Genomic DNA, 18116 nt, shown 5'->3' with positions numbered 1-18116 from the left:
TGCATGCGGCCTGTGTCTTGCATCTTTCTCAGTCAGTAGCGAAACGGCCATTTCTCTGCTGTTCACAGGAGTGCTGCAATAGCAGGGGTTGCTATGACGACACAACGTATGTACAGCCAGGTTTTAAATCCTTGCACCCAAGTAATAAGATAATAAGAAAGGTGTGCGTGCGTGCACGCACACAATTACAGCGAGAGTATCCATCTCTTAGACATTGCTCAAACATACATTGTTCTGTAGTATATGCTTACACAGACACACACACACACACACACACACACACACGATGTGTTGTATGCTAGCTGAGGGCAGGACATCTCTGACGCAAATGACACAAATTACACACGGTCTCAAAACGCGCGTCCATGCACACACTGTTCAAGGTTAAAACGAACTGCAACAATAATGAGACATTCTGTTGGGGGAAAAAAAAACAAAAAACACACATCAGATTGCCAAACATCCCAGGCAGGAATAAGATCTTTACTTTTCTTTAGCTGCACTACATTCTTTTTCATTCTAGTGTTTTATAACAGAAGAAAATACTCTGCTACACCAATGTAGTCACAATATTCTCTCTATGCCTGGGGAGTCACTACACACTTTAAGGTGAAACCTGGGGACACAAAGAATCTTGGGAAATGTAGTCAACTAAATACATTTCACAGAAGGGGGGGGGGCAAGAATTTGGTAGGGGTGGTCAGAAGTACAATGTGATGTGTGCAGGACAGACCATTCCAAAACCAAACCCTAGAACTATCACCTACTGCAGTTCTTACTCGATTGTCAAAAGGGACTTTTTTGATGATAAAGAAAAAGTTGCAAAAGTTTTGGGGAGAGAATCAAAAGGTGCGATTTTGGAATGGCTGTGCATGGGCAATATTGTTTTGCATCACACTGATCAATAGATTTTGTGTGCGTGTGTGAATGCGCGCACACAGGACATTTGCTGACCCTCTTACTGCTCTGCATATATCCTAGCTGGGACCCGTAAGCAGTGTGTGTGTGTGTGTGTGTGTGTGTGTGTGTGTGTGTGTGTGTGTGTGTGTGCGCGTGCATGTGTGTCTCAGTTGGGCGCATCTTCGTCGCTGTGCTCGGCGCGGTCATCTTTGCCTTCGCTCAGCGAGCTCTCGTCGATGTTCTCCAGCGAGTCGGCATGCTGCACAGAGAGCTCGGACAGTGGGATGGTAACCAGCGGGCTCTGCTCTGGGTAGAGCCACGGCTTATACCCCGGGCTATGCCTCAGCTTCCACTCCGCATACTTCAAACAAGCCTTCCCAATCCTCTTCATCGCCTGGCACCCCGGCGTATGCAGCCACGGCAGAGGGAAAGAAAAGAGCAAAAAAAAAAACAACAAAAGAATGACCAACAGGGCGTGCGATACCAGAGGTTTAATCTTAACCTACTTTACACAAAAGAGGAGCAAATATGACTCATGCTCGGCATTGTCTCTGGTGCTTCGCCCTGTGAGAGGAGTGTACACTTATACAAATGCAAATTTAAAAAAAGATCATCTGCTTTGGTGGCTTTTGTCATTGTTAATGTGTGTACTGTTTTATAAGGGCCAAGGGAGAGACAAATTGCCACAAACCAAGCAATAATAAAGTGTTTCTCCTTATTTCATACAAAAATAAATGTTACTGTCCAAACTGTAGACATTTGTTTTCCTCAAAGGGGCGTGGATATGATGAACATGGGAGCAAACATGAATTATATAAAGCAATATGTGCCTTTGTGGGGTTGTGCGTGCATAAAACAATAAGCACCTGCGTGAATGCAGACAGGTCTGTCTTCTTTTCATTTGGTTATGATGAAAAAGTCGTTATTAACCAAACAGAACAAAAAACACTAGCTACCATTTTTTGAGGAACACAACACCCCACACACACACACACACACACACACACACACACACACACACACACACACACACACACACACACACACACACACACACACACACACACACACACACCCCTCTTACTCTCCCCTTCACTGCACAAAGCTGTATGTAAGATTAAGTGTCTGATGGAGGGAACTAGGGAGAGTGAGGGAAAGAGAGAAATAGTAGAGCAACTCACTTTAGGAGCCAGGAACTGGGAAGACTTATTCACAACCCACCTGGGCAGAGAACCTGCAATGTTGTTTGTGTGAGAATGAGTGAGAGAAACAGAGTGTGTATTTTAAGTCCTCAAATAAATAATGGTAAAGGCTTAAGAATTTACAATAGACAGAGAGAAACAGCATGATCGAGCCCAGTTCTGTGCCACTGAACTAGTGTGTTTTAATCCTGTATCTTATTAAAGAGATGGTGCTTAATAGAAACACTGATTTAAGCCATACTAAGAGAGCTCTGCTGTTTACACACATAATGAGAGAATTTTTCATTCTCAGCTGTGCATTCTTGGAAAGGCAAGCTAGTGTTAACGAAGGAGACCATTAGGAGCAGTTCGTCTCCGAGTCCTATTCAAACCCTTTGCATGTTGAAGTTTTAGTCAGTAATCAGTGCAACTGCGAAAAGCACATTTTAAAATCTGCAATAACAGTTTCAAGTAAAGTTCCTGCTAAGCATAACGTATACAATACTATTAATAACTTCATAGCCAGGCCCAGCGCACTGGAACAATTTAAGATATTGCTGAGAAAAGCTTTAAAGTCATACTGATTTTTCAGCCATTTCCTTCCATGAGTTTAGTGGTTTATGATACGCATATATACAAAGACATTTCTTTGCTCAAAGCATCTGTACCTCTAGTTGCATGTGAGGATTTTTAAATTATACCATTTCTTTTTTTGTTGGTTGTATAAACAGCACTATTAAATTTGAATGTTTGTTTAATCAGGTTATTGACTGTTTCTTGTGCCTAGAGCGTTGACTAAGAAAATAGGTGGGGCATGGCACATGGCCCCACCCATTTAATTTAGCTATACAGAGCAGCAGTACCACATGGCAGTATTATTGTTACAGAGGGACACTAACTTGTTAACTACTGTTTAGACTTTAAAGAAATGTGATCCAGACTTTGCCAAAATGGTAACCTAGATTTGGATATTATTTGACCCTTAAGGTGCTGCGTATGTGCGTGGCGTTACCTCTGGGGTCCACCTGGGCTAGGTAGGTTAAGGTACAGCTAGAAGGACCATTGCTCTGGATAAGGTAGCCTGTCTGGATGGAGACAGCCCGAACCATGTCCTTCTTTGGAGGGTATTTCTGAAACACACACACACACACACACACACACACACACACACACACACACACACACACACACACACACACACACACACACACACACACACACACACACACACACACACACAGAGAGAGTGAGCGTGACGGAGAGAGAGAGTAATTTACTATACTGACATATAGACCAAGAGAATCAATTACTGATAACATTAGTTGATCCAAACTTGATAAAAGTGCAGTGATGGTAAATAATTCAGTTTGTTCGAAGGTCTCTAAGTGAGCAGCACAGGCAGGCAGTCTGCAGTGTCAGTAGTCTGGGGAAATGGCCCTGCATGCTCTCCATATGTCCTGTTTTCTGTCATCTTCATGCATTTGTCTTGTTATCACATAGTCCATAACCAAGTATTCTTGGGCCGTCAACATCTGCCACACGCACCCCATCTACTTGACTCTCTTTCTCTGGGGTAGTGAGTAAAAGTTAAAATGTTGTGTGGAAATGAGCCAAAATTATCAAATTCTTTTGACTTGAAAGATTCTACCAGTCATATGCAGGTGCACACATGCATGCACCAGATGCTATTCACTTCCTGTTAGCTCACTTTCTGACCTCTCACCTTAGTGTTATTAATGACCTTATGACCCAAAGTGGCATTTAGGGTCTAGCTAAACTACATGGTAGTTTAATGTTTAAATTTGTCTTTGTATGCATGTGTATAGGTTATGAAGTTAAAGACTTATTTAACCAACCCTACTCTTCCCACTATACATTCAAGTGTTCAACTCAGACTGAGCCCTTAACCTGAGCCCAACCCTAACCCCTACTCTTAACCCTTACCTCTACTTACTCTGAACCCCTAACCTTAACCTGAGCCCAACCCTTATTCACAGTTTACCAGCAGGAGATGTGTGTTGGGGGGGGGGGGGGGGGGCTCTTCTTTTATCATGACCTTTTAAATCTTACAGATGACCTTAGACCTTTGAGAGTAAATCACTTACAGGGTGTTTGACAGAATAGTTCATAATGATGTAATCATTGCCTATTGGCAACCAGGAGCGCAATGTGATGACATCACGGTTCCTCAAAGGTTTTGGGCACTTCCCTACATGAAGGAAAGAAAACGTCAATATGAAATAACCAACAAACAGAAAAAACATGGAAAATTTGTTTTTAAATCTAATATTACAGGATAGCATGTGATTAATCTAGGTTTGGTATGACAAAAGGCATTGTGGGAAGATACAAAAATTATTCATTCATTAATAATAATTCTTTTACAGGAGTAGTAGCCAATGTCCGCGTTGACTGTCAGTTTGCCGATGTCAAATGTCTCAATTACATTCGAGTCCCATTTTCGCCGGTATTCGATGTCATGGAGCACATCGTACATAGTTTCTGCGGCGACGTGCTTGCATACCATCCGACACTGTGGGGAGATGGAGAGTAATGACTGCATTGACAACAAAACATAACTACGCACAAACCTTCCACCGGTGAAGGAAGCGAGTGAAATGCAGAGTAAAACACACTAAGGATGGTGGGCATCTGAAGAAAAGCGAAAGAAAGTCGAAGTGTGACATGCAAGAGAAACACTTTTAGGAGTAATGAAAAAGCAAAGATGCACTGGTTGGGTAGTTCATTTTTAAAAGAGGTGCTCAAGGAGTAAATGTTCCCCCTCAGGGTTCTGTAGAGCAAGTCCAGTCACATGATCGCCAGAGACTCAACCACTGTCAATACACCATACAGGTAACATCGGTTACAAACACACGCTTTGCAGCAGAGTGATGCAAACACAGACACACCACATATGGGTAAATATCCTAAAAGAAAGCCCCAGAATAGCATGATTTTTCCCCATGATTAATTATTTTCCGGTATACTTGCACGTGTGCACACACACCTACGTATAGGCCCACCACAAAGCAGCCAGTAAAAGAAATCCATGTTCAGTGCACAAGCTAGTAGATGTGGAGTCATTCTGTTAATAACTAAAACAGAAGCCAAAGGATTTTTTAGTGGCATGAAATGAAACCTGTCTCTGGGTGCATGTGTGTTTGACATCAGCACTGACATCATGCCCCGCGATATTGTATCTGCCAGAGCACACTGCACAAAATTCGATCCTGACATTTACCAGTGATTATCCTGCATTCCAGACCAGGGGTTTCACACACCACCAGCTTTTTAAATGTTCGGGCAGAAACAGCCAATCAGAAACAGCCAGATCACAAGCGTTCTCGCACCATCACTACACACACAGTACATACATGGGATCTTCTGGACCCAAGAAAATATCAAACCGTACTGGAAAGTGCTGGTAAAAACACACTTTAGCCACACAAACAGCAGAATGCAAGTGACCCATATTGCGTCTAGAATGGGGCTACAGAGGTTTAGAATTAGATGGACATTTTGTCCTTAATAATTTGTGAAATACCAAACCAGGTCATTAAAGTAGATCGGTTCTCTATAGAGTGCCTGAGTCCTGGGTCAAAGAGGGGGGGAACAAATAATAAAGTCTGACAAAGGTGTGGAAGGGATTACCGCCTTAATTGACTATGAAATGAGGGGAAAAAAGAGACAGATGAGCACACACCCACTGACTCACTTCACCCCAAACAGAGTGACGAGGAAGGAGGTCTCTGTAGTCTAATCTTTATGCTATAGCTGTGTTTAGAGCAGCTACCCCTCTTAACAAATTCAGACCTCATCCAAGGAGTCCAGCTTGACTTATTCAATACAGATCACAGTGTGTGTGTGTGTGTGTGTGTGTGTGTGTGTGTGTGTGTGTGTGTATGTGTACATGTAACCATATATATTAATGAGAAATCCCTGCATGGAAGCATGAGCCCCAGCAAAGCTGTTTATTCCAAAGTCCATATGCAAGGCCAAAAGAAAAAGAAAAGAAAAACTTGTGGAAACAGAACCTGTCAGGGGTAAAAAACAAACAAACAAACAAACAAACAAACAAAAGACACCACAAAAAAAAAAAAAAAAAGTCACTGGCAATCAGTCAGTCATTAGGACAGGACTTACTTTTAAATTAAAATGTGAGCTTCAATACATAAATGCAATATACCCACTGACTCTAAGCTGCATTTACTAGCAACAGTACCTGAGCTGACCGGCTGGAGCTGAAGGAGAAAGGCAGTTAACCCACGGCACATCTTACAAATCCATCATCTACGTTTTTAATAAATAGGACAGTGTGTGTTTGCTTGTCTGTTATTAAGTGTTGTAGTTGATTATGGCTTTCTTTATAAGTTATACATATTTGATCTTTCATAACTGTATCAATGCTTTTCCTAGGGTTAAGCCAAGAAACTAAACCAGACAGATTTTTTTTTTAATGTAGAAAAATTTAAACCGTGTATAAGCCATTATTATATAAAATGTTTTTGGAGCCTAAATTAGGCATGGAATCTAGAAAACCAAAGTTCTCATCCTTTTTAAAGCCAAAAATGAACAGCTGGCAGAATTCTAGCTACTGACTGATAGGCTGTGCTAATGTCATGAACGAGACCCAGGACCCGCTGGTGCTTTGTGGCTGAGCAACAAAGCCATAAAGGGCATAGCTATCAAGATGGCCAGGCTGTCGGACCCTCAATCCCCTTTCCTTAGCTATCAGATTCAAGCTCTTACCAGCCTGGCTATATTTCCAGAAACTGTGACCATAAATTCTATCAAACTCCAGCCCTTACCAGGAAAACCAACTTTTCTCATGCCACAGATTTACAGATAACTTGCCATTCAGCCTACTATGATGTTGAGTGACAGTCAACCAGTAAAGTATGGTTATTTTAACCTAATGTTTCTATTTTAATATAACCTCAAAATGTAGAATGAATGCTATTTTAATAGGATCTCCAAATTGTGTTGTTTACTCCTGTAATAAGTGTCTGTTGTTTCATTACTTTTTTCATTGCTTGCTCCTTATTAACTTGCATTACTCACTCAGATCTCTTCATGTGCATGTTGCTTACCTCATGCTTATTGTAAACGAACTGTTACTCACTCCTAGTAGTGTTTACTAGAAATCTTATATGAACCAATTGGACAATATATTCAAAAGTAATAGTAACTTCTAGAAATTAGGAAAGTAATTAAATTGATTATCCAATTGCTCTACTTCATTAGTACACAAGATCACATATCTAATTGGCGACTTTCAGGAGTTGAGACTGAACTATTAAATCATTATTTATTTTAATTAATTTATTACATTTTTGGGCTGGTGCATCAATTAATTTTATCCACTATAACTGACAAATCAATTAAAAGTGTTAACACCGTTCCATCTTAATTGGGATTGTGTTTGGGATACCCACACTGTCTCTGTCTTCAGTGGCTGATGCAAAGATCCCAAAAAGCCAATCCAATCCAATCTCAGTTGACCACTAGTACTGATCCAATTCCTGGTTTGCTTGGTTTTAACACCTGTAAACCAAACACAGGGCCCTTTATCCCTCTACTATAATACACAGATTGTCCACACTTTTCTCTTCAACAAGCCTGCAGACTGTCTGCAGACAGAGCTTGGCTTTATTGTGCCAAGGCGAAATGGCCTGCACATAATTGTCCACACGATGACTCTCCCTGCTTGTATTCCACACTATATAGAAGAGCTATTCCAGCATGCGCTAACAGTTATGCTCCAATGTCCTTTTGCAGATTTGCAGGGATATCTGTGAGTTCAAAACCCAGTGGATTGTGAGCATAACATTTCCTAAACCTCAGGCCATCAATGGGCCTCACCGGGTTCACAGGATTAAAGCCGCAATATGTAAGATGCATTTTTAAACGTCAACGTGGTACTTGAGTCACGAGGAATGAGTATCGGCTAAAATATAGTGTCCTGCTGCTGCTTCCATGTGAAGTATGAAATATTCATTCAAAAGTCAGAGCTGTTAGGTCAGATTTGGCAGGAGTTTTAGAATACATCAGCTATATTAATGTCTCATGTACAGGCTCAAAAAGAAGGTCCAGGCTGGTTGCCTGAGTAACATTATTTGGGGCATGGCTCAAAGTGCTGATCTGTACAGTGCTGAAAGTTATGTAGTGAATGGAAGGAGAGAGATATCACTGGACATGGAGACATTGAGACAGCAAACCTCTGGCTTCGTGGTCAAAGCAAAGAAATGTAGAACTGAAGAGATCCAGCTAGATGAAATGGAGAGTGTCAGATCTGGAGCTGAAACCAGAATAAATGCTGGCTTGGCTTTTCAGAGCTGGCAGCAGCGCCGTGATTTGAAGGTATTCAGGAATTGCCTTTTCTTATTGTTATTGCCAAACAGGTAAGTTATGGGGGTTTGCTAGATGCATCCTGAAAACAGCGAGCCAGATTATTATTGTTGTGAGATAATGATGTCCTTGTAATGAAATGCAATATACTCTTGTAATTGTAAAGCTGTATACCTAACATTAGCTAGAAAATTCATTAGTAAATTCACAATAGCTGATTACTTTTTTGCGGGGGGGTTGGGGGGGGGGGGGTCCTCTTTGGATTTGTTTGACAAACCTGACTAGGCATTATTCCATTTCTCATTTTGTAAACAATGGTACACGTAATATGAATTCTCATCACAAAATGTAGCTACATTTTCAAGTTCATGTCTTGAGCCAGATTTTTTTTTTTTTTAAATCTGGAGAATACATAGTTAAGGATGGCTATCTTGCTAAATGAACCTAATTGAGTTTTCTTTAATGTTACCTAGCTTTTATCAGAAGAGAAGACAGCTAATAGACAATGTTAAACTAATGGATATTCAGCCAAATAGGTTAATTTCAAAGCACATTAAATGCATATTGTTCTGTCATAGCTTCTATGCCAAACAGTAGCTTCTCCTACATAAACTTCTCAGAATACTGACAATAGCACCCTAGATAAACAGATTCTGCCAGATTGACCAGCCACTCTTCTAACTCAAATGTAGCCTGGTAACTGGTGAATATGACTGTGAACATGTATTTTATTGTCATACATATATGCATTTGAAAAGATTCAAATACAAATCCAACATTATACTGATAAGGATTTGATTATAATGGCAGAGAATTCACTTATTTCCTCAGAGGACATTTTCATCAAATTTTGACAGAGTTCTCTTTGAACACTTCAATGTGAATTCCCTCAGTCAGTTCAGAGAAATCCACTTGGGGGGGGGGGGGGGGGATGGAGTGCAGAACAACCCATGTTGCAAAATATTCTTCTGCACAATTTGTGCAATTACTTTGCCACCAGACAGGTCGCCAATTCCCCGAACTTACATAGTGCAGCTTTTTTTTTTGCTTTTTTTTTTAAAGGCGTTTTCATTAGCTACAAATAAAGCCATGTTTGGTTTGGGTTAGTTGTACTGCTGGAGCTGAATAAAACCGAAAGAGTCGGTCTGAGACAGTGATACCCAAATGCGGCACTCTTGTGCCGACTCGGTTCTGAAATGGAAGCTGGGGCTCAGTATGACGACGGGTGGTCAGGTCTCATCACTGCACGCACGCCCCTCGTGACCATAGGACCCGGAGGTTCATCTGCCGTTTAAAAAACGCCAACACTACTAATGAAGGAAGCCTGGTATTATGTAGATAAGTTGTTCCTTCACTAGCATTGTGTTGTTGTTAATATTATGCAGATGAAAGATGAATGGTGTTAGCATTATTTAGCATTAGTTAGCTTTGCACAGTTAAATGTGCTGCCTTCAGTTATATTTACAGCCTTTAGCAGACAATCTTACGCTGAGCAACTTAATAGTACTTTCTTGTCTATATGGAAGAAATATGGAGTTAGTATATGTTTTCTGTGCAGTTAGTATAATTTGTGTATTTTCCCCTCTGAAGGCATTGGGTCAAGGGTCAACATTGCCTTAGACTCTTGTTGATAAGTCTGTAAATCTGAATTCCATGCTGTGTCAGATGACAGGCATTCATTCCTCTCCACCACACTACATCTGGAGCCACAGGTTCCCATGTCAAACACTCCACTACAGTCGGAACCCACAGAGGCAAACGTACCTCGACTAGCATGCAGCTGTTACATGTCGGCTAATTTCTATTCTAGTTTAATGTATGCACACTTTCCATTTTTTCCTCTGTCTCTTCTTCCACCCTCACACTCTCTTTCTCCTTTATGAGTTTGTGTTTAAATTGGAAATAATTATTGCATTCATATTTAACACAAAGTGCACCCACATTACACATTTGTTATAGTGTATGTGTAGGTATGCCAATATTATATTACACAAAAACATTCAGGCACACATTTATACAAGAGAACAGGGCAGGGGCTGGGGGTAGGATGTCTTAGCAACTGCAGCATACGAAAGTTACCAAGTGTGGGTGGACAGGTATGTGTGAGACATGTGGGCATGAGGGAAGCCCAGTATCCTTAAGAAGAATCTGACATTGAAAAACACACAGTAATTGTGTGTGTGTGTGTGGGCTGCCTCCTAGGGTATGCCTTGTATGAGTCATGCTGCTTACTAATATCTGTGCTCCACAGAATCTAGCTTCATTATCTCCATCACAAGCACTTCAACAGAAAGTAAAGCCCATAAATACACTATTCCCATATCTTTTTGTAAGCATCATCAGCAGGTTTACGAAGGCGAGCTGCATCTTCACATGGACAGCCCTACATGATACTGTTCCATGTTCAATGTTATGTAATGACTCTTGACTGGTTGTGGTGCTTGCAGTCCTTGCTCTTAGGGATTAAATGTACAGAGCTGAGCTTCCTCGATACCTTGCATAGTCCGTTCGTATGTGTTAACTGAGGGGAATGACGGCTCTTCAGAAGCATGACCAATAATTATATGTAACGTGCATTTATTAATGCAGGTTCCTTCTCAGTTCCATGAGGATGTTAGTCTCTAATCTGTAGTGGGAGAGTGAGACACCCTGTTTACGACTGGAGGAAAGGAAGTGAGATATCCAATCAAATCAGCAATCGTACTTCCTGAGATAAAAACGTACTTTCTGGTCCTTATTCGTGTTAACAGAGTGACTGTCTGATTACACTAAGCATTTTAATCCACTTGTTTTTTGTCTGTGCGCTTGTTTAACTGCCAGCTGTGGACAGCTGGTGAACGCCACCACGCCACCCTGCCCTGTGTCACCGTCACCCAGACACGCACTGGTCCAGGGTCAGCCGCCTCCCTCGCTATGGTGGAACTCGCGAGAAGCCCAGGGGGGCAACGCCCCGGCCGTCTCGCGTCCGAGGGCCCGAGGATGCGAACGCTGCCATCACGTCACGCCATCTTTGTTTCTAAGGACGGTCATCTCACCTAGCTGAGCTGCTAACAACAACAACAAACACAACCACGCCAGCATGGGCTTCTCATATATGTGATACATAGGTGTCAAGATCAGATAACAAAACCAGACATGCGTTACCCACATCCAGTAGCACTTGGTTCAAAAAATGAATACACAACACAGTGATAAAGATAATAGGCAATGCATATTTAAATTGGTTGCCTAGCCATGTGCCGGTCTTAGATAGGAAAATGCCATGTTATTTTACCACTGATGGACGTTTTAATGGTAATGTCTGGATAAATATTTTTACCAAAAGCATGAAGCAAAATCAACCATTTCTATCAGGAAAGCCTGCAGACATTTTAGTTCAGCAAGGATGCCTCTCTGAATCAGTATTACTGCAGAACAACACTCAAGAAAATGCTGTTCAGGGGGGAGGGGTAACCCATCATCACTCATCATTGAGAAGACATGAACAGAGGCAGAATAGATCAATCCAGTTCTCAGCAGGAAAGCAGCCCTACAGCACAGCGAGTGTTTGTATGTATGTGATGCTAGGAAAGTAAGTTTCACACAAACCCAAACTGGGTTCTTCACACAAACACACACTGAAAGGGGTGGGCATATGGAGGGAAATAAGACAACTGAGGATAATGACCAAAAAAAGAAAAAAAGAAAAAGTGCTACTAACTTTAAATGTTAACTGCCGAGTAACAAATTCTTCTTACGCTGCAAAAAAACAAAAAAAAAAAAAAAAAAACAAAAAAAAACAATGCGTGGGTGTAAGGCCCACATATAATTATATGGACGTAAATAAAAAAGCCTGCGCGATAAAGTAGATCAAGGAGCCTACCAACATCCCTCATATTTCCCAACCTCCTGCCTCCCCTTTTTGTCCTCATCATTTCTGTTGCTCTCTGCGCACAGTTTCGCCAGCTTCAGCACTCCGCGTTGTTGTTTACTGCCACTGCATCAAGGGTTACATCGGTCAGCAGAGAGCAGCCACCCACGCGCACCCACACGAGCAAATACACCACGTCTACAAAGCGCGCCGGCACCTTCACCGTCACGTGACCTCTCCGGCTGAAACGTGACCACACGCCGATGCCTCTCCGTGTCCTTTGTCGTAGTGTGACGGCGGTAGCGTGTGCTGTGCGGGACACACAGGGATACGAGATAGGGATACGAGAGTGAGAGTGCTGCAGAGCATTAAAGGAGCAGAGAGACAGAGAGAGAGAGAGAGAGAGAGAGAGAGAAAAGAGGAATACAACACCAATTCTAATTTAATAATAGGCTGCACGTCATTGTTCTATAAATAAACAGAATTCAATTCATTAGAACAAATACATTTATGTTTACTTATTTTGTATCACATCTAATTTGGTCACATTTTTACAGAAGTTTAACATGTTGAGACATTTTACTGTGTGTATGCGCCCGCGCTGCAGGTAACGTAAAGACGGAACCAACGAAGGCTGCTGTATATTTTTGGTCCTGTGCGTATGAGCCTTTGTTCAAATGTATAAACCAAACTATTCTCAAACAGTCCTAAAATGTTAAGGCACTACACAAATGTATTTGATTGTTTTGTTATAGTACGACTAGAGTGAGCCTACACGGGTATAATAATACGGTACTGGCACGTGAAATCTTCAGAAAGAGCTGAATGGAACTAGAGAGAGCCTTGTTTACAGTTTGTTTGTTCACAGATCTGCATAATAAGTCTGTTCTCTCTTACCTTACATTGAATCTGACTGATTGTTTGAAATTTTCATGGCAGGAAAACAATTGAGTGACAGCCCCATGGTCCAATGACCAGCGAGTCAGAAGAGTGGGGGCCCTGATATAGCAGGACTGTGCTTATCAAGTGGCTAGCAGACCTGAAATAGTCAAGCGAACCAATGCCCCTGTCTCACCCTGTGCCGTACGGTGCTCATGTCACATGACCTGTTGGTTACAGGCAAGCCTCTGGATAAGTGGACCAGCTCATTTTCACATGGGTACGTTTGCATTTTAATGCAAGACAGATGTGAAACCAACATGCGCATGACTGCAAACTCTACTGGATGTAACGGGGTGTTTGCTTAGCTAACTGCCAGTGCAAATAAAGACCACTTGTAAGTTTCTACCAGAGAAGAGCTCTTGGTACTGGCTAAGTAAGCCTTATTTTCATATCAAACAGACAAAAGGATGAATAGAGCGTCCCTCAGTCTTTATCTGCGTCTGTGTTTGTGCAGAGCACCAGCTGCCCTCATTAGGGCTGAGAAGGAAAAACTGCGCGTGTACGTGCATGCGCGCACACACGCGCACCCCCCGTCAACTCAATGCTCTAAAGCAAGTATGAAAAATCAGTTCGAGTGTCGAGATCATTTGTAGCCAGCCCTGCCAAAAACTGAACCCCAGAGCGAGATCCATGTTACCGCCAACAGGAGAACAGAAAGTTATAGGGAAGACTGGCAAATCAAAAATTCACCATCATTTGATTTTTAGAGACTGCCGAACCTAAATGTATTAATTCAGTCACATGATTTTTGATCAGTCTAATATTGATGCAGCTGTACCACATTTTTGGGACGATGCTGAGAATGGTTTATTAGCTTGTCTTCTTCGCAAGAGTACTGATATTTTAGATCACTTTAACCACAACAAAACGAGTGCTGATGTAAAAAAAAAAAAAAAAACATTTTGTTTTTCTTCAAAAAGCTCGATGTTTTAATAGTGATTTAAAAAAACAAAACAGTGAAACTTGGTACATAGCCATCATTTCTCTGCACATCCAGAGCACGGAGTAATAGACAAACCGTCATGTCATAAACTGATACTAACGTAGAATTTATACCTGCATGATTCACTGCAGCTTAATGCCACTAGGCAAGCTTTCTATTCCAATAAATAAATGCGTCCAGGCTCCAAAGTGGCCAAGGTTTGCTTTGAAACCGCCCGTCTCACAGACCTTCTGCCAAACAAGTATCCACCTTTTCTTCATCTCCAGTCTTTCTACCTGATTCGAGATACTTAAGAGAAATAAACTTGGTATAAGAGTGCATACTCCAAACCATAGCTGATGGACAGCAGGCTTTCCTGCTGACTCTCATGCTTCTACCATGAAGCTATGAACAATAAGTCTGCTCCATACAATTCCTAAACGGACACTGACTCGTCTGTCAGTTCGTATGGACCAAGTATCTAAGTGAAATTAAATGTACATCTCAGCCCTGTGAGAAGAGTAGCTGAGTGACCCCCAAGTGGTTTGATAAAGCTGTGATAAAGGGTCAAACATAAACTTTAACCTGGGATGGGATGTGTATTTGTTTTCCCATAAGTGTTTAAACTCGGTGCCAGGTCTGTGCGAACAACGGTGCTCTGTTTTCAGCCCCTCTCAAATGACAGCCAACTGGCTCTTACTCGTACTCACTGACTCCCATAGGCCAGGCAAGCTTAAAGGGTGATACCGTGGGAATTCATTCGATGGAACAGCACCTGGACAGGCCAGATTTGAGATCTGAAGTGCAGATGAGTCATGGCATTTGTTTGAGTGAAAAAAAATGTATTGCTGTAAGCAATGCTCTTTTGCAATTGAAAAAAGAAATCTAATATATAGCATGCTTAAAATTGGTGATGTATATTTGAAACGAGTCCGATCCATGACCCCATACGAAACTGACTCAAATCTGATTTGAAAAGATCATAGCTGTGTAGACAGAAATATGAGATATTTTTGTTACATTTAGGCAATCAAAATCAGATTTGTGTCACTACAGCCTGTTAATGTGAACGTAGTCAGAATGTAACGAAACGAGTTACATAGGCTATGCTCGCGTTAGCAGATTACCAAACTGGAACTGACCACTGTGGCTTGTAACGTGAACATAGCCATAAGGGGCTCTCAGCTCTAGTCCTGCGGCTCCACTGCCCTGCGAAGTTTTGAAAACTCCCTGCGCTAGCACACCTGATCCAGCTCATCAGTTAATCACAAGGCCTTACTGAGCTGGATCAGGTATGTACTGAAAACCTAAACATATGCGGGGGGACATAATATCTAACGAATCACTTCTTTAAAAGTTTGTAATAAATAAACGAAAGGAATAAAAACACAAACCCACTGTTTGACTAGTTACTAATCTGCGATTCGATAACACAGCTATCTGATGTGGGTGTGAGTAAATTTTTTTTTATTCGCTTGGTAAACATTGGCTCTTTTTTTTTTTTACATTCTTAAAACTATTCCTGGACATAACCGAGAAGTCGAGCTGTAGTTGAAGCAAAGTGGAGGAACCTCTCGCCCCTCCCTCAGCAAACACACTTTTGTCAACACCTGCCCGCCACAGAGCCGGATGCTGGCCGCCAGGTAAACATGGACGACACAAACTCATTCATTTTATTACTGGGAACTAAACACTGTAGGAAAACACTTGTATTAAAGATGGAATATATATAAGGAAATGATTACAGACGTTTACGCAAACCTACTCTACCTGTGCGGTTTCTGAAAATACATGAAGCAGGTGTAAGATATAGAAAGCCACGTTCTACGGTCCAACGCCAGGCTAGTTCACTCACCTTGATCTTGTGCAAAGACTTCTCTTCTTCCAAAATCTGTATCCAGACTGTAATTCCAGACTTGTTGTAAGTCAGGCTCCATCCTTCATCGGAATTGCATTCACTTTTGAAGTTGCTGAAAGCGATGTCGTCTGGTATTAGCACCTCTTCCCCTGACATCTTAGTAAACCTTGGCCGGGAGAGTGTATTCCAGCTCCAAATCCTAAGGACCGACGGGAATCTGCACTGGCGCCTGCCCAGTTCCTAATGGAAACGCTCTGCACTAGGAAGGGAAATAGCTGGTACCACCCGGAGATGAGAGCGTCTTGAAAATCCCTATAGCAATTGAAACCCAAACCAGAATATGTCATATAAAGCCGATATTTGAACGTGTAATATTACAGGAAAAGTCTAGCGGTACTATGAAAGTTTTTTGGGTTGTTTTTTTTCTTTTGGTGCAAAAAAAAAGGTAGTCTCCCTGCGCGTTTCGTGATGTGCGATTAGTTAAGCGAGACGCAAAAAAAAAAACAACAAGCGCACGCAAAAGCCTTTTTTCTGCCAAATCGGGTCCTGTGTCGGTGGGAGGTCTACACCAGGCTTCCCGTTACTGTGGATCAATTAGGAAGCCGATGCCGTTCACAGCAGCTGCGCGTTTGACTTGGCCATATGCTTCCCGCGGGCGACAAGCTCTGTCACGGAAGCTGAGGCCAAATGTGCAGCACCCAGCAGTAACAGTATTGCCCGGCGTGGGGAACAGCGGTTTGCTGAGCTAATGCGGAGGGGAAGCGAGTTGGAGAGGGCGTTCACTTACACGTAGGCTACGAGATGAAAGCCTGATAATCGCAGAGGACCGCCCACCTGAGAGAGAGGGAGAGAGAGCGAGAGAGATGACGTGTACTGTACACATAAACCTGTCCAGACTCTTGCCTGCATTTCCATGTTGTCGTTCTGGTTCAGGCTCTCTTTTACTTTGTCAGCAAGATCGAAGTGTTGATTTGCCAACGGCATCGATTTATTTGACGAGCACAGTCTCCAGTGAGGTATTTGGCTACGTGTAGGCTAACGTCCAAAACGATCCCTCGAGTTAGATACATGTTATTCCCGTTTTTACAGGGTAAAATGCCAAGAAGAAAAGCTTCAGGTTTGGGAAGCAAATAAGGTTTCTCAAGTTACTGATCGTTCCGAAGAAAACCCGAGATTCCAGCGTTTAAAATCCAAGCATATTGTATGGCATCACTGGTCCCCAGAAGAGCAAAGAGCAGATTTAGTTTTGCTGTCAGCGCCTGGGCTTGCTTTGCGTAAATGAAGGCCATTACCCTCTCTGAATACTGGTGCAATTTAGTTTTGTCTTGCATGCACTCTTTTTAATTTTTTTATTCTGTAGCCAAGTTAATGAGTTGAATTCTACAATAGTAACTGGATCTTAAAGAGGAAGAGGTGTTGGGTTTTATTTCCTCACTGTAAAATCTTATTCAGGTATACGGCCTAAACAAGGACAATACAGGTTCGAGTAAGAATTCAAATAGAGACTAGTAGTCACATTTCTAAAAGCATTGCTCCTAATAAATTTCTCTCTGTCTGCCTGCTAATCATGCTTTGGATAGCAAGTATGGAGGAGATAAACAGGTAGAAGAAATTAAAAAGCGAACTTTTAACAGTTAAGTATAACCACTGTCTGTTGTTTTTCCTCTTTTACGTTCAGCCTCAGGTTCCAAAAGCAAACGAGTCCATTCTTCACTGATTTAGGGAGTCCTAGAACTGACCTAGATTGAGTGTGGGTTTTTTTTTTTTTAATGACTGGCAGCAGGGCTCTGAGACTGACCTCCTTCGGCCTACCTCAGGAAGGCAGGGCTGCCCCTTCCTGATAACGCACCACTGCACATTCCTTGGAAACACCACGACTAGTTTGACCTGAGGCCTGTTCAAGAAACGAAGGCGATAAAGTGAGCATCAAAGTTTGTCCTTGGGAGCAAACCACTCAGGCCCAGTGCTAATTCTTTAAACAGGGGACAGGGACTCCAGGGCCCTCTGAGCATGGCTAACATGCAGTTCAGTTGAGGCAAGGTAAATTATCTGCAACTTGCCACTCAGAAACGTTTCCTCTAGTTAGTCTATATTGCAATGCGTAATGGAATTAAA

The 18116-nt window shown here is 42.0% G+C and overlaps 1 protein-coding gene across 3 annotated transcripts; it reads right to left on the bottom strand.

Annotated features, from left to right (window-relative positions):
• Positions 1-452: 452 nt before the first annotated feature.
• Positions 453-16773, bottom strand: stard10 (StAR related lipid transfer domain containing 10). Of its 3 annotated transcripts, none has more exons than XM_027016831.3 (6): positions 15999-16773; positions 4467-4614; positions 4187-4290; positions 3094-3211; positions 2082-2134; positions 453-1294 (listed from the first exon to the last, which is right to left on the bottom strand). In XM_027016831.3, the coding sequence occupies exons 1-6, from the start codon at positions 16155-16157 to the stop codon at positions 1067-1069; spliced, it is 810 nt and encodes a 269-aa protein (XP_026872632.1). In that variant the 5' UTR covers positions 16158-16773; the 3' UTR covers positions 453-1066. The 3 variants fall into 3 exon arrangements, with proteins under 3 accessions (XP_026872632.1, XP_081555902.1, XP_081555901.1); XM_081699776.1 differs by lacking the exon at positions 15999-16773 and adding an exon at positions 12497-12561; XM_081699775.1 differs by lacking the exon at positions 15999-16773 and adding an exon at positions 12292-12441.
• Positions 16774-18116: the final 1343 nt, after the last annotated feature.

The sequence above is a fragment of the Electrophorus electricus genome, chromosome 17, assembly GCF_041902795.1.
Source record: "Electrophorus electricus isolate QZ-2024a chromosome 17, ASM4190279v1, whole genome shotgun sequence".
In the NCBI taxonomy this organism is placed as follows: domain Eukaryota; kingdom Metazoa; phylum Chordata; class Actinopteri; order Gymnotiformes; family Gymnotidae; genus Electrophorus; species Electrophorus electricus.
The sequence above is the reverse complement of the archived record's forward strand: the minus strand, read 5'-3'. Positions and strand labels throughout refer to the sequence as shown.